The sequence below is a fragment of the Rhinolophus hipposideros genome, assembly GCF_964194185.1.
Source record: "Rhinolophus hipposideros genome assembly, chromosome: 3".
NCBI lineage: Eukaryota > Metazoa > Chordata > Mammalia > Chiroptera > Rhinolophidae > Rhinolophus > Rhinolophus hipposideros.
In genome coordinates, this window is record NC_138049.1 from 98,016,490 (window position 1) to 98,040,363 (window position 23,874).

Genomic DNA, 23,874 nt, shown 5'->3' on the forward strand with positions numbered 1-23,874 from the left:
TCACTGATGGGTCAGAAGCAAAAACAGGACTTGTTGAGAGAGGACTGCTTGACTGTGATGGGCTGGGGGCATGTGGGTGCTGAGTTAAGGAATTAGGCCAGGCTCACTGAACAAGGCTCTGAAGGCTGAGACCAGCAAGCTGTCACAGAAACACCCAGCGATGGAATCAGGAGCCATGGGTCCCAGTGCTGGCTCTGCTGTATTCTACTAAGTGACCTTGGGCGTTTCCTGTCCACCCTATTCCTTGGGGAGGTTAGATTGGTTGGTGTTGAATGCTCCTTTTACCTTTGACCTTCTAGGATGCTGTGAACTTTTGTCCCCTCAAAAGAGTAGTCTCATGGCAATGAGCGTGAGAGAGAGCTGCTCAGCCTATAGAAGAAAAATTGTTCCAAATATGTCGGAGGTCCCTCTCCATCTCAGATTAAGTCAGGCAGATTGTAGTGACAGCCTGGCAAGCCCAGGGCATGCTGCCCAGCTTCATCAAGCATCTCTGGGCACTGAGTCGGGGCCCAGTGTCACTCAAGGCCCTCAAGAGCTTTTTATCTCTTCTGGGATGTGGCATGGAGACAGGTTAAGCTAGCATGTCCCTAGGTAGACAGGAAGGTAGGTCCCTGATGGAATAAACAAAGACAGCCATATCCTAAAACTCCAGGTTTTGAAATCACTCCTTCCCTCCAGGATATAATGTAACAAGGCCTTGAGGTTAATCATAAAATTCCTTTTGGCCTGACAAACGGAGCTGACATGATAGATAAGAGTGGGTTATTTTGCTAATTCCTTTAGGATGGTGTCATGCAGGGGACCCTGCTCACAGCGCCATGTGTCATGCAGGGTGCCATGCGGGGTTTCTGGTCCCACTCTCCACATAAGAACACACGACATGGTGAGGCCAAAAAGGCACACCCACGGAGCCGTAGATAGGGGAGTCATACCACTATAGTCTCACTGGAGGCTGGATTCACACGGCGTGCAACCTGCTGTCTGCTTTTCTGCCTGCCAACCGACCCCTTGCTAACTGCAATCTGCTCTTGCTATCTCAGCCACCATCTTCTCGCTAGCCTCCATTTTCTGCTAGGGTAGTCACGGCAGTTATATTAGTGGCCAATGGCTCACTGGTTACAGCTGACGGCCCACTAGCCACAGCTGATGACCATCCAATCACAGTTGATGGCCATTTACTACCCAAGCCAGCACCTTTCCACATGAGGGCAAGAGCCTGGAAACTGCACTCCTGGCTCTGTCCCCACAGATGGGCAAGCAGAACAAACCTGGTAGACGAATTTCATTAAAAGGCGCCAGTTCCCCCATCAAAGTGTGATACAAATATAAGAAAAATACAGTATGTTTCAAAGTTAAGACAGGAAAATGATATTTACGTATAGGCTATCTGATGAGACTCATTGGTACTGATTGGGAAGTATTCTGCTTTCAAGTGTTATATATTGAAATGTTTCAAGAATAGCATGTGTTAAGTGATAAATGCAAACTATTTTACGTTTAAAATGGTTCACAATAAATTATTATGTTGGTCCTGGGCAATTAAACTTGTGCTACAAACTAAAGAAAAACCTACGTAAAGTATGGTAAATGTGTATTTAAAAGAAAATCCTCACTTCCTGTCTCAAGTGACTACATCTGACATTTTGTTCAAGGAACCACGGTACTTTTCTTTTATTCTTGAGTTACTTTGAATATTTTTTTCATTGTTCTGAAGATTTTGTAATTGAGTAGCAGTGAATATACAGTGTTTTAACTGCAGATTGTCAAAAGCTGGTTGTGTAAAACTACTTAATAAAAACTAGACTTGTTTTGCAAATACACTGAAAAAAAAGAAGAAAAAAAAGGCGCCAGTTCCCTTCTTCAAACAAGTTTCCTTCTCCAAACTGCTCCCCTTCCCCAAACAGGCAAAGGGAAGGTATAAAAGTAAGAGCTTTTGCCTCAGTCATGGGGCACCCCCCATTCAGGACCCCCTCTCGCTCAGGAGTTGCAACCTCTTCTCTTGCCTCTAATAAACTATCCTCTTTTTAAAACTTTTGCCTCTCCCTGGTCTGTGTTTCCATTTTTCGGTTCCACGAGACATGATCACGGCCCACACTCAGAAACTGCCGGCAGATCCAACATCAGCTACATCAGCACCTACTAAAGAGAACCAACCCTACAGGGCAATCTGGACTCAGTGTAAGTTGTGTGTGAATGAAAGTCACTGCACAGAGTCCACAGCAAAGCAGAATAATGCTTTCAGATTAGCTGGGGCCCTTGGCTCATGCCCCACACGTGGGCTATGGAGAGCCAGGCTGGACTACATAGAGGAGGCAGGTTGAGGAAGACCTGAACCTCAGCAGGCAGAATGAGGTTCACTTCCATTTCTATCCCGAAGCCCTCATGCAAGCCTTGAATGTTACTCTTTTAAGGCAGCAGAAGTCCCAGCCACCAGCCACAGAGGAGAGGAGCTAAGATCATACAGGCGTATTATACCCCTGACAATAAGGCCTCCCTGTGAAAAGGTGGCCCAGGTGTGAATGGAATCTGAGCGATCAACAGCCTCTTGTTTGGAGTTCAAGAAGGGATTGACAGAAGTCTTTCCCTACCAGAGTTGCTGGGATGTGGGGGCTGGAAGTGGGTGCAGAGAACACTACCTAGAGGAGAAAAACTTTGAAGGTAGCAGAGGAGTAATAGCTGCAGAAGAGGGGTTGGCTGCCATGCCAGGAACGGGTGATGGGAATGCACACACGGAGTGTGCTGGCTACAAAGGCGGACACTTGGCTGAGCAGAGAGGAGATAGGTAAGGTTAAAGCAGGACCGTCCATTCAGATTGTGAGAGCCTTGAGTACCATGGAGTCTTGTGCACTCTGTCCTTTAATCAGACGGGACCAGGAAAGGCTTCCCCTAGCCCTTTGAGAAGAGTGAGGGCTCCGTGCAGAGTGACCCAGTATTTGTGTGCAGGAGGTGTGCAAAAGGGAGATATTTGAGGCAGGAGACCAGGCAGGATCCTTCAGGGTGAGAGCCAGGGCAGAGGATCATGGGAAAGGTAAAGGCCCATCTTTAAGGGTGTGAATCCCTGCTTGTCTGCTGTCATGGCCAGGAGGCAGGGAGCAGGCTGAACGTCAGGGCAGAACATTTGGCAGATACCCACCTTTTTGGATTAAGGAGGGTCAAACCTAGGACACCAATTCTTGCTCTTGACCTTCCAGATCTGCTGCTTGCCTTTGACCATTCCAACTTGCTGATGCTGGCTATTGTTCTGACTTGTGGATTCGTCCTGAACAAGGGCCTGGTGTCCTCAGTCCTGTTTCTCCTCGTCCGCAAATCCTGGGCCTCAGGTGAGTGGGGGCTCAGGCTAGGCTTTGGGTGGAAATAAATGAGGGGACCCAGCTGGTAGCTGCAGATGTGGGTTTAGAGGGACACAGGGGTTCCCCAGAGCCTGTCCCCTGACCTTTCTCACTTCTGTTCTGAGGAGTCTTTGGACAGGAGGCAGGGCCAGCCCTGGGAATGCTGTGACTGGAGTTAGGCTGAGCTCCTCAGGTCACAAAGACCTGGGGGTGGGAGAGGCAGGGGAGATTTTTTGCTGCTTGGCAATCCAGTCTTTTCTTTAGAGGAGAGAGGAGACTGAAGCTGGGGCTGGCATGGATGGGTCATTTTCAAATGCTGTCCATTTCTCTCACATCTCAGGTGAGGCAAACCCAAGGAAACAGCAAAGTCAGCCTTCCAGGAGCTGATGGGCATGCCTTCCTCCCCTAACAAACATCACATTTCACTTCTGTTCAATAAACAAACAAATAAATTTCTCTCTGAGGTAAATAAAAGGCTTCCTATGCTTCTCCTGTGAGATCTCTGCCCGGCCCCTCTTACGCAGAGGGAGAAAAACAGTATTGAGCTGCAAAGTGTGGAGAACTGGGTAGAAAGAGACCTGGGGAAGTAATCAGAGGCCAAGGAAATACAACAGTTGGGACTCACAAAGTATAATTCAAATGAACCTTACATCCGTCCCCTTACTGCTGTCCAGACTTGCTTTGCTGGGGCCTTCTCTGGCTGTCGTGAGTGGCATGTGACTATGAAAGTAGGAGTCTCACACACATTTGTGTCTTTCTATAATGTCAGACATGTTTAGAATAAAGCCATGGATCTAGTCCTACTGACTCGATTTACCACGGGCATTAACCAAGGCTCCGGCCAGAGGATTGTCTCCAATAGTCGAGGTAGAGTGGTGTCGCACAAAAAGGTCACACAGGTTTGCAAGCAATAGGTTAGGCAAGGCGAAGAGTCTTACGAAAGAAAGAAGGATGAGAGACAGAGTTTGGTGTTCGGTGAGTCTCTCCGGCCCTGGGATTCATAGCTTCGGGCATCAGGCCGGACTGGCGAGACCATCAGGAGGCAAGAAAGGCTTCCAGGGCTCCACCTGGCACGAGTGTAAAGGCGACTGTCAGCTCATCAGTTGAGACCTGAGTGATGAGCCGTCACAGAGCTCTGATTTTATGCTGAAGACGGGGTGCAGTGCACCCATCTGCAGGCCGATAGAGACGTCCAGATGGTCATGAGACAGGTTAACATGTTGATAGGAAGACAGGAAGATCCCTGGTGGAATAAACAAAGACAGCCATATCCGGAAACTCCAGGTTCCGGAATGGCTCATTCACTCCAGGACAAACGGAGCAGATCTGATAGATAGAAATGGGTTATTTTGTTTATCCCTTCAGGATGGGCAAACAGAGAAAACCCAATAGACGACTTTCACTAGAAGGCGCCAGCTCCCTTCTTCAAAAGGGCAAGAAAAGACATAATAAGAGCCTTTGCCCCACACTGGGCACGCCTTTCGGGACCCCCTCCCACTCGAGAGCTGTGATCCTTTGCTTTTAATAAACTATCCTCTTTTACAGCTCCTCGCCACTCCTTGGTCCGTGCTTCCATTCTTCGGTTTCACGAGACACGATCCCAGCACTCACAGAAATTTCCTTCATCAGTCACACTCCACCTGTATCTGGAGTTACCTGGTTAGGGCGTTCCCTGGGTACACCTTTCCCATGGTGCTCTGGCATGACTGTCTCTTTGTAACCAACATAACTACCAGAATTATTAGAGTCCATTTTGTGTTCATAATTACTGCTCCATACATCTGGTTCTCAGGTGAAAACTATGGCAAGACCCATCACTCTTTTGGTCATTAAAAACGTATTAACACTTTCTTGTTTTGAGCAGTTTTAGGTTCACAACAAAATTGAGGAGACGGTACAGAGTTCCCATATATCCCCTTATAAGGGTAACACTGTATCTTCTATTTTGCGATTTAAAACTCTAGTGTAATTCAACTTAACAGTGTAGTTTAGCTTGAGACTTTTTGAGAGTTTTTTCTTTGCTTTGCTTTCCTTCTTTCCAATGATTTTGTTTACTGTACATTTACTATGCAGACCAGTTTCAATGATGCTGTTTTCTCCAGACTGTATGCAAACCAGGCTCAATGACCCTGTTTCCTCAAGGAAACTTCCAGGACACTGACTTGAAAGATTTCACGTCTGCATATGATCCACTCCTATCGATGACAGTTTACTCTAGGCCACGGCTACACCCCAATCCTTTTCCTTTTATTCTGCCTCTTCTTCTGTGCCTATGAAACCTTTTGGCCACGCTGGGTGGGGGCGGGTGGGGTGGTGGTGGTGGGGAAATGGCCTTGGACAGGAGTCTGCCATCTTCCCAGAATGTTGGCCTTTTGAATAAACCTGCTTTTCTTTCCACCAACCTCGTCTCTCGAGTTTTGTCTTTTGTGCAGTGAGCAGCGGGAACTTCAGCACGGTAACCCCTGTGCCCTCATATGCACAGACTCCCAAACTACCAACATCGCTCCCAGGGTGGTCCGCTTGTTACAACCGATGAACCTACATTGACGCATCTTATCACCCAGAGTCCGTAGTTTGCCTTAGGGTTCACTGGTGGTGGTGTACGTTCTACGGATTCGGTCAAAGGTCAAATGTATAATGACATGTACCTATCATGATAATGTCATACAGAATAGTTTCTGTGGATGGAAAAGGGGTCACATGTTAAACCTGACAAGTTCAGGAGACTGAAAATAACCACACAGGATGGTGTGAACATAAAAATTCCTAACTAAGGTGGGCCACAGCGGGAAGTCATATCCTTGGCCTGTAGCTTCCTTGACAAAGGTCAAACTTTACCTTAAGTGAGCCTAACTGTCATTTTGCATCTCAGATAACATACCCTTGGAATGTCAGAATAATCCCTTTTTCTGGACCTGCCAGGGGGCACAACCCACTATACCAGAGCAGGAAACTACAAAATCTGTGGGGACAAAACCCCAAAAAACAGTTTCCAGGCTCTCGGCCTCACATAGAAAGGTGCTGGCTCGGGTAGTAAATGGCCACCAACTGTGATCAGATGGCCAGCAGCTGTGGCTAGTTGGCCGTCAGCTGTAACCCGTAGGCCATTGGCCACTAATATAACGGCTGTGGCTACGCTAGCAAAAAGAAAGGAATGGGGGCTAGCAAGAAGATGGTGGCTGGCAAGCGCGGACTGCTGTTAGGCAGATTATGTAGATCCTGCTTCCTGTGTCTCCAGCCCAGCCGCCAGCGAGAATATATTGGTTTGACTCCCCTATCTATGGCTCCGTGGGTGTTCCTTTTTGGCCTTACCGTGTCCTGCGTTCTTGGGCGGGGAGTGGGAGCTGAGACCCTGCACGACAAATGGCGCAGCGAGCAGGGTTCCCTGCGCGACACATGGCGTAGTCGGCAGGATACGGTGCTGGCCAAAGCTTTCCGAAGGGCAGTGGAGCAGTTTGTGCGTATGAAAGCTCAGTCTGAGGAAGACCAGGAGGAGCAGCTGCCGGAGAGCTCGATTCCCATGGAGGGGTGGAAAGAAGTGGATGGTTCCCCAACCAGCAGAGGCCGGAGAAAGCGGAGAAAGCGAAGGTTGTTGCTGCCCTGTGGGCTGGGAACTGCTTGCTGAGGCAGCCCGGATGCAGGACTTTTAGTCCCAGGAGGAAACGCTTGCTGAGTCCTCCTTGGGAGATGAGGGTGAGGTCAAGGTCATCCCTCACCCCCAGGACAGCCCTGGCGAATGACTATGGACTATGGGGAATTGCCTTCTATCCCTAATTTAATGGACGCTTGACTGTTTGGGAACATACCACCATGTAGTGGGACTGGCGAGAATGTTTGCTTTTGTGTCTTGACTGGCCGCCATTGATAATATGTAAGCACCTTGATGTGAGCCGCTGTTGTTCCAGCACGGTACCCCGAGAGGCACAGAGAGAGAGTGGCAGTGCCCTGAGAGCCCTGGCTGTGTCCAGGAAGTCTGGCTGTGTCCAGAGAGAGTGGCAGTGCCCTGAGGCCCTGGCTGTGTCCAGGAAGTCTGGCTGTGTCCAGAGAGTGGCAGTGCCCTGAGAGGCCCTGGCTGTGTCCAGGAAGTCTGGCTGTGCCCAGAGAGAGTGGCAGTGCCCTGAGGCCCTGGCTGAGTCCAGGAAGTCTGGCTGTGTCCAGAGAGAGTGGCAGTGCCCTGAGAAACTCTGGCTGTGCCCGGGGAGACAGGTGGTACCCTAAGAAGCCCAGGAAGTCTGGCTGTGACCAGAAGTACTGTGGTGGTCCCCTGAGAAAACCTGGCTGTGCCCGGGGAGACAGGTGGTACCCTAAGAAGCCCAGGATGTCTGGCTGTGCCCAGAAGTACTGTGGTGGTGCCCTGAGAAACCCTGGCTGTGTCCAGAGAGCCTGGCTGTGTTCAGGATAGTGCATTCACCTCCAGGCTCCTTGCACAGGGCCCCTCGCAGAAGACGCTTGTCGCGTAGATTGTGAGGCGAGACCCTGTAGGGGTGGAGTGTGGGGACAAAACCCCAAAAAACAGTTTCCAGGCTCTCGGCCTCACATAGAAAGGTGCTGGCTCGGGTAGTAAATGGCCACCAACTGTGATCAGATGGCCAGCAGCTGTGGCTAGTTGGCCGTCAGCTGTAACCCGTAGGCCATTGGCCACTAATATAACGGCTGTGGCTACGCTAGCAAAAAGAAAGGAATGGGGGCTAGCAAGAAGATGGTGGCTGGCAAGCGCGGACTGCTGTTAGGCAGATTATGTAGATCCTGCTTCCTGTGTCTCCAGCCCAGCCGCCAGCGAGAATATATTGGTTTGACTCCCCTATCTATGGCTCCGTGGGTGTTCCTTTTTGGCCTTACCGTGTCCTGCGTTCTTGGGCGGGGAGTGGGAGCTGAGACCCTGCACGACAAATGGCGCAGCGAGCAGGGTTCCCTGCGCGACAAAATCCCTCATTGTTATCTTGTTAAATGTTATTAACTATTGGGTATCCATCAATATAAAAGATGTATTTTTTTATCCAATCCCAGAGATTTCCCTGCTTTGCTTTCTCCAACCCCCTTAATTTACAACCAATGGATTTCATGTAACCCTCCTCCTTTGATTCTAATGTATAAAATAAGTTGCAAAACGGCCATTTTCTCAATCCATTGAGACTTTGCTTCCCGGCAGTTGATGTCCATTGGCTCAAATAAATTTTCATAAGCTTTCTCTTAGGCTGGATGTATTTTCATCAACATTTCTCTATCGTAAAAATCCTCTGTGCTTTGTCGATTTACCCGCATCCTTCTCCTTTTGTAAGCAGTAACAAGTTTATTTCAAAACTAGCTTAAGTTCAGCAGGGAGAAAAAGGGTTTTGTTTAAAATCTTCTCCACATCCCCTAGATTTTGTCCCAGTGTCAGAGGGACAGAAAGGTACAGTTTGGCCTCTCTTTCCTTTGCATCTCCACCTCTACCTGCAGCTTCTGATGCCTCCAGGACTGGAGCAGAGGAAGGGAGGAGAGGAAGGGAGCAGGAAAGGACTTACCTGGTAGCACTACTCTGGTGGTCAGTAGGTTTAAAGCTGTCTGATAGGGCACTGCTGGGGGCTTTTCAGAGAATGCCAGTCTCTCACCTGCAGTTTCTTTGACACAAGCAATTGCATCTCTTTTTCGACTGTTCTCTTCTGCCTCTCTTTCAGTCTCCTCTTTGAGCATTTGGTAGTGAAGGGGAACAGAATATGCCACCTGAAAATATGTCTCTTTGGCAATAGGATTATTTTGAGCTAATTATTTTGAGAAACAGCTGACACAAAAGAAACTATGAAAACAGAGTTTGGGAGAGAGTGGATGTCATCCTTATGTGGGGAAAACGTACATTTATGAAGAAAATCTCCATGTGTAAGAGTGTCTCCCTCTCTGTACCAGGAAGGGAAGGATGACTTGAGGTCACAGGGAAATCTTATCGATGGCAGCGATGTCACCGACTTGAATCTGCATAACCAACCTTACCCTGGTTTACCCTGCTTTTCCTGGTAATCTCCCCCATAATGGCTTCCCCACACCTTTCTTTTGCCTTTAGCTGAAGATGGCATTTAAGCCAGAGTTCTAAGCCACCTTGGGAAGTTACTAATTATTCCCTGGGTATCTCCTGTGTATGCATGAGGGGATAATAAATGTAATAAACTTCTGTTTATTTTTCTCTTGTTAGTCTGTCTTTTATTATAAGGATCTCAGTGAAGAACTCAGAAGGGTAGAGGGAAAATTATTTCCTCCCCCTATATCAGTCAACCTCTAGCTGCCTTCCACTGAGGTCCCTTCACCTTTAGGCAAAGTCTTTGTGGTCAAGATCTATGACAACCCACGCTAATGGACTTAGCTCACATCTGCTCCATGGTAACACCTGTGGGGACAGAGCCAGGAGTGCAGTTTCCAGACTCTTGGCCTCACATGGAAAGGTGCTGGCTCAGGTAGTAAATGGCCATCAGCTGTGGCTAGTTGGCCGTCAGCTGTAACCAGTGAGCCATTGGCCACTAATATAACTGCCGTGGCTACGCTAGCAGAAAATGAGGGCTGGCAAGAAAATGGTGGCTGAGCTAGCAAGAGCGGATTGCAGAGAGTTGGTCAGTTGGCAGGCAGGAAAGCAGACAGCAGGTCACACATCGTGTGAATCCAGCCTCCAGTGAGAATATAGTAGTATGACTCCCCCATCTATGGCTCCTTTTTGGCCTCACCATATCCTGCGTTCTTATGTGGGGAGCAGGACCAGAGGCCCTGCAGGCCGCCCTGCATGACAATACCCATTTCATTCACCCTGACAAACTCATGGAAACCTGGTGAATCCCCATGCAGCCACTTCTCCTTCACTCCACCGTTGGGACAGCTACCTCTCGGGAGTCTCTGCCCATTATAGTTCTCAGACAGCAGTATGCTGTGTCTCCCAAACTGCAGGGGACACTTACAAGCTCTCCAAATTGTGACCTTGAATCCCCTCTCCATAGGCTTGAGGTGAAGGGCAGACATCCATTTCCCTTTGTTCACAAGGTCATAGTACATCAAAATTGTCACCAAAACCCTCTCCCAATCTTCAAAATCCCCACAACTTTATACCGTTGATGTGGGTGAGGTTTAGATACCCTTTTGCATGTGTTACACACTGGTCTCCTGCCTTACTCTGGAGTATAGCATCTATTCTCTTGGTACTTGCATTAGTCAAGTTATAGTTGCAGACAACAAAATTCAGTCTATCTATTTTAAGTATAAAGGGATTTAAAAAAATAAAATATTCAATGCTTTACAGAATCAGATCCTATGCTGAGTTTCTGGGAATGACTCTCAAAGGCACATGACAGGGTCACTACTCTTGCCATAGTCAGGACCCTGAAGAATCAGAAACTTCCCAAGTCAGGAAGCATGGCTTCTGGTTCCACGTCTACCCCGTCTCTGCCACAATCCATGACAGCAAAATGGATGCTTTTCCTCTTACTTGACTCTAAGTCTTTACACAAATGCATTTGATTGGTGCAGCCTAGATTATCTGGAACCCTAGCTACCAGAAAGTCGGAGAAGTGATTTTGCAGACCCTTTACTACAGAAAGACACATGAAAAGGAAGTGAGAATGAAAGTTGAGTAAGTCCATAGCTGCTGCCTAAACCATATCAGCCAAAACTGAGATTAAAATAGTTTAAATTTTAAAGTTTCTTTTTTTCTTTTACTGTCAATGAAAGACAAATTAAATGAAAAACAAACAAACAAGCATCCATTCTTTGCTGTGTTATGGCAGATACACCCTTTTGTCTACTATAAAATTATGTTATAATATCAAGTTCCTATTTACCAAAAACAATATATTGGACATTATTATGTGCTACATATCACATTGAAGGCATAAAAAGACACAGACACAGAGAATAAATTTCAAAATTTATGGTACTTTTCTTAGAAACTTCAGTGTGTTTAAGAAAATGACTCCTATTTCTCATCAATCCCCTCTAATCTATTCCTGGAATGTCAACACGATCATTAATCGTTCAGTGACATTGGGAACAATCAGCTCCCATGGCAGTCACATAAGGGAAAATAGTTCCATTTTAGCACCCTGTAAGCCAAAGTTTTCAAAATCTCATAAAATCAGCAATGATTACTTTTTAGTTAGGGGCTAGTCTTCAAGGACCAGGCTTCTCTTTAGGACTCGAAGGGAAGCACTTGTTTCATTCTACCTCCTTTGCTTACATGGTGTTCTAGACATGTCCCCATGGCGTGGACCACTTTACTGAGTTAATCTCAGTGAAAGTCAGATGTCCTTGCCCAGCTCCCAGGGCCTAAATCTTCTCATTTATGTTAGGAGGCAAACCTACTTACTGGATAGATGAGAAGGTCAATTGCAAACAAAGAATGTGAATGTAAGTATTTTTGCTCTTGCTTTTTAAAAAAATCGAAGATCTTCAAGTGCCCCAAACTGAGCTGGCATACTCCTTATTCTGTAGGACACAGGGAAGTATTCCATGGGAATACCTTGCCATTCATTTGTTTAATGTGGCTTTTTACTTTTCCCACCTTTATCCCCTAGCTGCACTTCCTACCCTCCCCCACTCAAATATCCTCTTAATATATTTAATGTATTTACTTGCAAGCTACTTTCCACGTGTGTACTTACATTTGTGTAGATCCTTGAAAATACATAGAATTGATTCATGTGCTTTATTTTACACTCATTTCGTTCTATTATATAAAAAATGTGCACTTCCTTGGAAAATTGCATTGTTTCTAGCACATTCTTGTTTGTGTTCTCTGATTCTGGTTTGATGAGAGCTGTTTTATATATAATTCCACAAATTGTAAGTAATTCATAGACATGTAAATTCTGTTTTGTCTTCTTTCCTCTGCTGTGGGAGGGACACAAGCTCCCAAACTGGTTTGACTTCCTTTGTAATTCATTTCAACACTCATTTACTCCATATAAATTTATGCTTCTTGACTTCTTTTTCTAACTGGTTCTCACATCTACCTGGTTCACTCACTGAGTATGAGTTAAATAAAATAGTTAACACGTGTTTATTTTATCTGTATGAGAATCATGATTTAATCTTTTTGGAAAAGTGTAAGTCAATTTGTAAATTTTTACTCAATATTGTGCTTCTGAGACTGTCCTTACTATATGTAAATCTAAATGGCTGATTTTTTTTTTTTTTTTTTGCTATGTAGGATTCCATATAATGTAAGTGTTGGATTTTACTTTTCTATTTCCCTATTGATGGATACCCAAGTTGCTTCAACAGCTTACCACAAAAACACAAACAAACAAAACCCCAGAAAAACAAAAAACAGAACTTTAAAATAAACAGCCCCATTCATGTTCCTGGAGGACCCATAGAAGACATTTTCTAGAGTACATGGCCAGTTGGCCTCCAGCCAGACAGACTAAGGGTTTAGAAACATACCACACATGTACAATTGCCTGATTTCCACAAAGGTGCCTCTGTGACGGAGTGGGAATGATGGTGACGATCGATTGTATAGCAACACAGAAAAAAAAAAGGCTTTACCCTTCTTTCACACCGTATACAAAATTAATTCAAAATAAGCCATAGACCTAAATATGAAAGGTATAAGCAATATAGCTTCTAGAAGAAAACACAAAAAATATGACCTTGGCGTAGGCAAGTATTTCCTAAACAGGACACAAAAAACAGTAATACGTACCCACACTAGGGTGTGTATTGAAGGGTGGGACACAGAGTGTAGGATGGTCACATATTTATTCTACATAGACATTTCAGATTGTTCTCCAGCATGCCGGGTCATTCTTTCTGTCAGGGCTTGAGGATCTACTCTTTCTCACATTCTCACCAACGCTGCATCTTACCCAACTTTCTAGTTTCTGCCAATCTGATGAGTACAAAGTGACATCTCAGTGTTTTAAAATTAGTATTTCTCTGATAACTAATGAGGTCAATTATCTGTATATGAGCTTATTAGGTATTTGATTTTCACTGCACTGTATCATCCGTTTCTGACCATTTTTCTGTTGGATTTTCTTTCTTCTGTTTGCTGATTTTTAATAACCACTTGGTTTGTAGAGATATTAATCCATGGTCAGTTTTAGACATTGCATGTCTAAATGTCGGTCTTTCTTCTATTACTTGTCGAGCCCACAAGATTAGCCAAAGCTACCAACTTCCAGTGGTTTGTTTCACACATCAAAATAAAAAAAGCCAGATAACTGCAAGGTGAGTTTTGTGACATCTCACTGCCGAGGAGTCCATTTGTGACTTTGCTCGGCGGTCTCAGTCTGCGTCTCTGTTCTAAGGGGATTGGGCAGAAAGCGTCTCCCCTCATCAAAACGCAGATGGTGATGAGAAACTGTTTTCCAGCGGAGACGGAGATATTCGCACAGGCCTCCTAGCCTCTCATTTCCTGCCATGAGTCAGATTACCTGTCATTTCAGCCTTTGCCTGTGTGGCTCCTGTGGATGCATGCGAGGTGGCCCGAGTGTCATTGTGGAGGTGTCTCCCAACATTGCTTTTCTCCACAATACCCTTTGTTTGAATATACATTTTTATTTTGTGAACCGAAACCACCGATAACCACATTCTGTCTTGACCCTGAGACCTGAAACCACCTCTTACTGTCTGTATTAGCATGGCATTTCTATCCCACTGTCCTGGTTGGTATTTATTTTTCTGGGAGTTTTCTTGCCGAGGCATATGGTTTGATTGTTCCTTATAATAACTTCCTGGAAGACCCATCAACTCTTCAGTGGAAAGCATCAAGAGATAGTTTGCACACTAAGATTCTTGAATCCCCGCTTTAAAATCTTCATTTTGCTGTTTCTACCAATCCTGGATTAGTATCTTGCGGTCCTTCTGTAATTCCAATCCAGCCACTCCTTGAAATACCTGCCTGAAACCAAACCTCTCAATACATTCTGACTTTGCCTCCCTCTGAGACGCTCCTACAGCTTTTCCCAGGTGGTGTTCTCCACGACCCCCAGAAACCATAAACTCAGCTTCATCTTATCAGCTTGTGTTGGTGACATTTGGGAAGCCAGCAGTGGACACTGGAATTAAATCCCTCCCTTTTACCCTCATAACTAATGATGTGGGGTCTTAGTTAAGATGTCCTTCCCAATCTGAAGCACAATCATAGTTTGAATACTGTCTTTTAGGCAATGTACAAATATATTCTCACACATTATCTTCTATTAACTTTACAGTTTTGACATTGGCAAACACGACCCAATAAAGAAATCTGCCCCCTGTTCAAGTTTATCTCAGCCATCTAGAGCTGTGTCATCGAATACTCTAGCCACTGACCACATGTGGCTCTATACATTAAAATTAAACGGAAAATAAAAAATCAATTCTTCTTTCACACCTGCTACATGTCAGGTGCTCCACAACCACACATAGTTAGTGGCCAATGTGTTGGACAGGAAGGTATGGGACGTTTCCATCACTGCAGGAAATGCTGTTCGACAGCCGTGATTTCTAGATTTTTGTTTCAACACAACTAGTCGGCTATCAAAGCTTTCAGTTCCTTGTTATAAATTTAACTTCTTAGTAATACAGATGAAAACTTTTTATAGCACGTGGCATTTTACACCTGGGTAGTTTCCATTTAATTAAAGAAGATTTTCCTCTGAAACAGGGAATCACAGTTCTGGCTTCTTCTTTTCCTTTCTCAAAGCAAGGGCTCATGTTATTTGGGGGCCGCAGTCCTTTTGTCCATTTCCTGGTGTCTCCTCGACTACCGCCTTGTCCTTGGGCCTGCTAGTACAAAGGTGGCCCATTTCCAAGGATGTTGGGGACACACTGAGGAAGCTGTGGATGGGAGCTGCTCAGCGGAGGGCAAAGCGATGGGTGTTGAGAACAGGGTTCAAATGCGCAGCTCGACGGTGAAATCTCTGTGAAACCCTGGGCAATCCCCCTGGCTGGCTCTGCAGCTCAGCCTCCCCAGGGAAAAACGCCAAGGGGTTGGAGATACACTCTGTAGTCCCCGCCCCATCAGATCAAGGAGCATGCGCAGACCTCGCCCGACAACTGACATAGGTCGAGCAAGGTAGAGCTCGTACAGCAAACGTGAGAAGCCAGCCTGGCCCTCCGGGGACTCACAGTCTGTCTGGAGAGAAACAAAGAGTGTCCACAATAGGGTAGTGACAAAACACAGCACAGGATCAGAGCCACAGTGCACAGCCGTTGCTATCACGCATGACAGGGATGGGGTTGATGGCTACAGGCTTAAGTCCTCAGCACCATCCTCTTGCAAGAGAGCCCTCTTGTGGCCCCGCACAGTGAGGCTAGTTGGGGAGCAGCCCCTGGAGGCATTCCAGAGACTGGTGAAGGGGACGAGCTCCAGCACAGTCTGAGGCAGGACGAGCATGGCAGTCAGGAGTGGGTCGTGAGGGAACTAGACACATTGGGGGCCAGAGACAGGAGTGGACGCAGATTATGGGGTCTTAACACCGGCGGGGGCCTCTAACTCATCCAAGAGGTCCAGTTAAGACAGGGTAGCTGAGCACTCACTGAGCCTGGTGGTGAGGAGACATGGTCACAGACAGGAAGTAGCTGTACTTCCTGTCCCCTCCTGTCCCCTCTTACCTGGGCAGCCTCTTGGGCTCCAGTCTTCTGGTCATTTGCCTCAGAAACTCCAGCTCTCCCACCTCCTCTCTCCTGTGGTCACCCTTCTCCCTGGGTCTCCTGGGGCCCAGTACCACAGCAGGACTAGGACAGGAAGATCCAGGGACATGTGGGATCTTGAGCCGGCCAGAGTGTTCGCTCATTTTAGGGAGGTGAAACGACCACTACCTACACAGGACGCTCTGAAGACTGAACACACCTAAGGAGAGCTAGGTTACAAGCAACTGGGCAAACCAGCGATGCGAATTCAGCACCCACTGGGATACAAGAAGTAGTTCGAGCGTAGTGCAGTAAGCAGATCTTCAATCAACTAGTCATTTACATGGCTGCGGTCGATATTCTTTATGCCTAATCAAACTAAGTTTTAAAAAATATTTTATTGTATTTGTTAGTCGTTGAGTGTTTATAAACAGGTTCTGGTAAACAGTCTCTGTTGTGACCTGAAGTCTACATTTTAAAATTTTAGAATAGTTTGAGATTTCAGAGAAGTTGTGAGGCTATTACAGAGCTCCCATATGCCCAGTTTCCACTATTAGTAATAACTTACATTAATATGGTACATTTATCATAATTAATTAATCAATAATGATTCATTATTATTGACTAAAGTCCATACCTCATTCTGATTTCCTTACCTAATGTCCTTTTTCTGTTCCAGGATACCTGATTACACTTGATTATCATGTCTCCTTAGGCTCCTCTTGGCTATGACAGTTTCTCAGAATGTCCTTTTTATTTATTTATTAATTTTTTTATTTTTATAACTTTGACATTTTTGAGGAGAACTGGTCAGGAATTTTGTGATGTCCTTCACTTGAGAGTTGTTTGATGTTTTTTCTCATAGGGTTAGGGGTGTGGGGTAGGAAGACCATAGAGGTAAAGTGCCATTCTCATCTCATCATAGCAAGTGTACATACTGTCAACATGATAATCACCGTTGACCTCAATCTTGATCACCAGGCTGAGCTGGTGTTTGCCAAGTTTGTCCACTGTAAGGTTACTCTTCCTCCCTTTCCATACTGTGTTCTTTGGAAGGAAGTCACTATGGCTAGCCCACATTTAAGGGGTGGGATAGGCTGTCCCCCCTTGAGGGCAGAGTGTCTACAAAAATTATTTGTAATTCTGCATGGGAGATTTGTCTGTCCTCCCTACTTACTTATTTATTCAATCATGTATATTAATATGAACTCAAAGATTTTTTTTGTACTTTGGGTTATAATTCAATACCACTTTATTGTTTTGCTCAAGTTGTTCCAACTTTTGCCATCCCCCACCCCCCACATCTTTACACACAGATCATTAAAACAAAAGGATTTTTCATCCTTTCACACTCATGAATTCCTTTAACCAACACTGATTCAGCACCATTAGGGAGTTAAGAACTGAAGACACGGACGTGATGCCAAACTCCCCTCTGATCATCCCCACTCAGCGCTCTCTTTCCTTCCACCTCTCCTGGCCCCCCCGTTTCCCAGGGACCATACTTACAGTTTCTGGAATTAAAACTCTGCCCCCTACCAAACCTCCTAGGGTGAAAACACACCATTGACCCACCATGCCTAGGAATGGGGTCCTTGTCTTGCCCTGGGGACCAGAAGGAGTAAGAACTCTGGTGAGGCCACCACAGGCCGCTTGACACTCATAGGCAGTGTACAGAGAGAAAGAAAAGAGGAATGGCTTCTTATTGTACCATGGTTTCTTCTTGGGCATTCTCAGAGGTTCCCCCAGAAACAATGAAGGAGTGTGATAAGCGGAAGGTGTGGAGTGATAGAGATGGGAGAAGTTGGGCAAAAGGAAGCAACTGAGGCAGGGCTGAGGTCTACAGGCTCAGAGATAGACCCTGCAGCCGGTGCCTTCCCCAACCCAGGCCCAGCTGCCCCTCCCTCTGCTTGCCTACAGAGACTGCCTCTCAGGCCACCCACTTCTCCAGTCAAGGTGTTGGCCTTTCTCTTCCAGCTCAGTAATGTTAGGAAGCTGGGGCAGAATCAGGCCCAGCTTCTGGTTTCCTCTCCCCAGAGGCCTCCCCTTTCCTTCTCTCTTCTACTGTCAGCAACAGGTTGCGGGTGGCATGGCCTGGGGAGCTCCATGCCTGCCCGTAATACCTGTTCTGTTGGCGCTTCTGGCCTCAGGTGAGATGCAGGGGGTGAAGGAGAGAGGTGGGGCAGGGAGCAGGGTGGCTGGCTTTGGGGACCATGTTTTGGGTGTAGGCATCAGAAGTTCTCTTCTATTTTAGTTTGCTGAGTTTTTATCATGAATGGGGAGGGTGCATTTTGTCAAATGTTTTTCTGCATCTATTGAGATAATCACATAATTGTTGTCTTTTATTTTGATAATGTGGTAAATTTAAAGTGACTGATTTTTCAAATGTTGAACATAGTTTGCATTCCTGAGATAAACTCCACTTGGTCACATTATGTTATAATTATTATACACATTAATCAATTTTATTTGCTAGTAGTTCGTAATAGTTGTTTATATCTATGTTCATAAGGCATGTATATCTATATATATTTTTTTTATTGTAATGCCCTTGTCAGGATTTAGTATCAAGTATATTCTGACTTGGGATACGTTTCCTCCTTCTGTATAATCTAAAAGGGTTTTTATGTAACATTGGTATTAGTACTTTCTTAAATATTTGATACAGCTCTCCAGTGAAATTGATGAAGAAACCTGGGCCTGGAGTTTCTTTGGGGGAAAGTTTTGAATCACAAATTCAATTTCTTTAATAAATATGAGGTTATCAGGATTTTAAATTTCTTCTTGTGTTAGTTTTAGTAAGTTGTATGTTTCAATTAATTTGTCCATTTTATCTAAGCTGTCAAATTAATAGGTAGAAAGAGCTTCATAATATTACATCCTTGTAATATATACAGGGATCTATAGAAATGTCTTTTTATCATTTTTCTTTTCTTTTTTTTCTTAATCAGTCTAGGTAAAGTTTAACAAATGTATTTTTTTTCAAAGACCTTTAGCTTTGTTAGTTTTCTCTGTTACTTGTCTTCTGTTTCATTAATTTGCACTCATTTTTTAATTTCCTTTTTTTACATACTTTCATTTAAAATTTGCTCTTCTTTTCAAGCTTCTTCATGTGGAACCTTAGAGCACTGATTGTAAAGCTTTCTACTCTCATTCCCCCCCCAGCTTTATTGAGATATAATTAACATATAACATTGTGTAGGTTTAAGGTGTACAATGTGTTAATTTGATACATCTAAATATTTCAAAATGATTACTACCATAGCATTTGCTAACAATTCCATCCCATCACATAATAACCATTTTTTTTTGTGATGAGAACATGTAAGATTTACTGTTTTAGCAACTTTCAAGTATATACTACAGTATTATTAACTATAAACACCATGCTGTACATTAGATCCTCAGAACTGTTAACCCTATAACTGGAAATGTGTACCCTTTGACCAGTATCTCCCCATTTTCCACACCCCACCCCACCCCCAACCCCTGTTAACCACCATTCTCTGTTTCTCTGAGTGGCTTTGTGATATTCCACATATAAGTGATATCATATCGTTTTTGTCTCTCTCCGCCAGACTTATTTAACTTAGCATACTACCCTCAAGGAAACCTTTCTACTTTTCTAATATAAGCATTTAAACCTTATCTTTCTGTAGAAGGCCAGCTTTATCTAGATCCTGGAAATTTTTAGTGTCTTTAAGTTCAAAATATATTTTAATTTTTCCCATGATTTCTTCTTTCACCCATGGGTTTATTTGGAAATAAATGTGTCAATTAATTCCCATTGATTTAAGTGTTCTATAGATATTGTACTTCTTTTGATTTATAATTTAATTCCATTTTAGTCATAGAACATACCCTATATGACATCAATATTTTAAAATTTATTGAGTTGTATATACAGTATGACCCAGGATATATCATAAAATATGCATTTGCAAAGAATGTGTATTTTTCAGTTATTAGGTGCATAAATGTCAATTAGGTGAAACTGATTGACAGTTTTGTTTAAATATTTTATATATTTACTGATTTTTTTTGTCTACATGTTTTGCCCATTATCAATAAAGGAGTGTGAAACACTTCCAGCTATGCTGTGGATTTGTTACTCTAGCAGGGAGACACTGTAAACCAAGAATTACCAGGGAAGCCAAAAAACTGTACACATTTTAAGAGATGTTATCTATGTATTACTTTTCAAAGTTTAATTGAATTATGGTAGCAATGTGTAGTATGGTGTTTGCTCAAAAGATGGCGTTAATCAAATGAATGCTAGTGTCATTCATTGTAGCACAATTTTAACACAGTTTTTTTCCTTCCTTAAAATGTGTATACATTTTTTGGTACCCTCTGTATATGTCTAGCACAACTATCCCTCTAAAATGAAGGAAAAGTTAAAAGAGAGCTGAGGGAATTCTGAGCTAGCACACTTGCCCTATAAGAAATACTAAAGAGATTCCATTGGGCTGAAATGAAAGGACAGTATACAATAATTCAAATTCACATGAAGGAATAAAGAATGCTAGAAAGGTACCCATATAAGTAAATATAAAAGCATTCTAATGCATTTCTGGTCAAGATGGTGGAGTAGGTAAGTGCTGTACTTGCTTTTATGACCACATCAAAATTACAACTAAACTACAGAAAAACCATCATTGAGAATCATCTGAAGTTTAGCTGAACAGAAGCCCTACCTCTAAGGACACTGAAGAAGCCACCTCAAGACTGGTAGGAGGGGCAGAGACGTGGAATGGGCTAGTCCCAAACCCATGAGTGGCATTTAAAAATTGGGAGGAATATCTCAGCTGCAGAGGTCCCCCCTGAGGAGTGAAGGGTCCCATCCCCACACCAAGCTCCCCAGCCCAGGGTTACAGTGCTGGGAAGAGAAGTCCAGATGGCCAGGTGGACCCAAGCAGGGCACAGGCTGCAGCTGAAGTTGGCCTGAAGCTGAACTACTGACTGTGAAAACCAGTGGAGATTGTGGCTGAATGAGACAGAGGGCTGCTGGAGTCCCAGGCTTTCCTCTTAAATGGCCTGCTCCTGGACTTACTCGGTGATGGACTCACTTGCTCTGAGCTCCAGCTCTGGGGCAGCAGCTCAAAACCTACCAGGGACATATGGGGAGGGGAACTAAATTGTCTGGTTTAAGGGAGAGGGTTGAAGGAGCAGCTCCCTCCCAGACAGACATGCTGGTAGAACCTATTATTTCCTTGTTGAGCCCTCCCCCACTCCTGGAGGGCAGTCAGGCGGCTGACATAGCTGTCTCCATCAACCTAGCTAACGTTCTTGGTCTCACCCTGGTGATTCTCTGAGACCTTGCCCCACCCAACTTGCAGGCCCACCCAAGCTACTTCCAGGGGCTTTTCCATACAAACAACTCTTGTTTTGTCTCATTCTATAGATTTTCCTAAAATCTCTCAAAGATTCACAAAACCCAAACAAGCAGCATATAGCCTCAACATGCCCTGTACCTTATGCTGAGCAGCTCCAAGCCCAGCACTAATGGCAGCCAGCTTCAGTCCATGGCTTGGCCTCTCCCAGGCACCTCCAAGCCCAGTGCAAGTGGCTGCCCATCTGCGATTGCTTTGTGGCTCATGCCAGATGGCCCCAGGCAGGGTACAAGCTGTGACTGAAATTGACCTGCAATGGGGACCCTCCCAGGAGGCCTCAGGGCCAGCACACCTGGTGGCCAGCTTTGGACCTAGCCAGAGCACCACCCAGCTGCCTCCATGGGTGACACACCCAAAGGGCAGACTGGGCAGGCACCAGCACCCTGCTAAAGCTAATACTGCTCCATAGGGTCAGCCCCTGCTCAAGAGCTCCTCCACTGTAGTCACCAGTAGTTCTCACAACCAATCAGCCTGAGGGTCAGTCCCTCCCATTGATGTGCAAACAGCAACCAAGGCTCAATTACAACAGGAGGGCACACACAACACACACAAGGGACACACTTAGAGCACTCAGCTCAGGTGACCAGGAATACGGCACCACTGTCCCCCACAGGACACTTACTATACAAGGCCACTATACGAAGACTGAGAGACATAGCAGCTCTACCTAATACATAGAAACAAACACAGGGAGACAGTCAAAATGGAGAGACAAGAAACATGTCCCAAATAAATGAACAGAACAAAGCTCCCCAAAAGGAGCTAAACAAAATAGAGACAAAGAAGCTACATGACACAAAGTTTAAAACATTGGTTATAAAGATGCTCGGTGAACTTAGGGGAGGAGTAAATGAACTCGGTGAGAACTTTAACAAAGAGATGGAAACATAAAAATGGAGATAGAAAACATGAAAATAGAACCAGTCAGAAACGAAGAATACAATCACTGAAATAAAGAATAAATTAAAGGGAAACAACAGTAGAGTAGATGAAGCGAGGATTGAATCAGTGATTTAGAAGTTAGAGTAGCAGAAAACACCCACTCAGAACAGCATAAAGAAAGTAGAATCCAAACAAGTGAGAACAGTTTAAGGGGCCTCTAGGACAACATCAAGAGTACCAATATTTGCATCATTGGGGTACCAGAAGGAGAAGAGAGAAAGCAAGGAATTGGAAATTTATTTGAAGAAATAATGACAAAAAACTTCCTTAACCTGGCAAAGGAAATAGATATACAAGCCCAGGAAGCTCAGAGAATCCCCAACAAGATGAACTCAAAGAGGCCCACACCAAGAAACATCATACTTAATATGCCAAAGGTTAAAAAAAAGAGAAAATCTTAAAAGTAGCAAGAGAAAAGCAGTTAGTTACAAGGGATCTCCCATAAGACTGTCGACTGTCAACTGAAACTTTGCAGCCCAGAAGGGATTTGCAGGAAATATTCAATGTGATGAAAAGCAATGACTTATAACCAAGATTACTCTACCCAGGAAAGCCATCACTTACCATGTTTTCCCGAAAAAAAGACCTAGCCGGACAATCAACTCTAATGCGTCTTTTGGAGAAAAAATTAATGTAAGACCTGGTTTTAGTTTACTATAATATAAGATCTGGTCATATGATATAAAATATAAAATATAATATAATATAACATAACATAACATAACATAACATAACAACATAACATAACATAACAACATAACATAACATAATATAATATAATACCAGTCTTATATTAATTTTTGCTCCAAAAGACGCATTAGAGATCATTGTTCGGCTAGGTCTTATATTCGGGGAAACATGGTAGAATCAAAGGACAGATAAAGAGCTTCCCAGACAAGAAAAGGTAAAGGAGTTCTTAATCACCAAACCAGTACAAGAAATGTTAGTGGTAATTCTTGAAGACAGAAAAGGAGAGTGAGGAGAAGGGGGAGGGGGACGGGGAAGAGGAGAAAGAGGAGGAGGATCAAAATTATGAATAATGAAATGTCAATAACTACAAATCTATCAACAATTACTTTAAATGTAAATGGATTAAATGCTCCAATCAAAAGACAGTGTGATGTAATGGGGTGTCCGGTTAGCTCAGTTGGTTAGAGCGTGGTGCTCTTAACAACAAGGTTGCCGGTTCGATCCCCACATGGGCCACTGTGAGCTGAGTGCCCTCCACAACTAGATTGAAACAACTACTTGACTTGGAGCTGATGGGTCCTGGAAAAACACACTTAAATAAATAAAAAAGTTAGAAAAAAAATAGTGTGATGAATGGATAAGAAAATAAGACCCTTACATATGCTGCCCATAAAAGATTTATTTCAGATAGAAAGATAAACACAGACTGAAAGTAAAGAAATGGAAAAAGATATTTCATGAAAATGGAAACAAACAAAAAAGTTGGGGTAGCATTATTTATAACAGCCAAAATAGACGTTAAAACAAATGCTACAGACAGAGACAAAGAAGGTCCCAGTAATCCCACTTACGGGTATTTATCTGAAAAAACTCAAAACAATACTTCAAAGGGACATATCCATCCATATGTTCATTGCAGCATTATTTACAATAGCCGAGATATTAAG

The 23,874-nt window shown here is 44.3% G+C and overlaps 1 protein-coding gene across 1 annotated transcript in view; it reads left to right on the forward strand.

Annotated features, from left to right (window-relative positions):
* Positions 1 to 9,383, forward strand: part of LOC308494566 (triggering receptor expressed on myeloid cells 3-like) — a gene marked incomplete at both ends in the record, with an annotated part of 14,496 nt that extends 5,113 nt beyond the window's left edge. Inside the window, 2 exons of the mRNA XM_081042380.1 lie at positions 3,192 to 3,320; positions 9,367 to 9,383. Of these exons, the coding sequence (XP_080898506.1) occupies positions 3,192 to 3,320; positions 9,367 to 9,383 (146 nt within the window). The remainder of the gene's footprint in view (positions 1 to 3,191; positions 3,321 to 9,366) is intronic.
* Between the last annotated feature and the right edge of the window lie 14,491 nt (positions 9,384 to 23,874).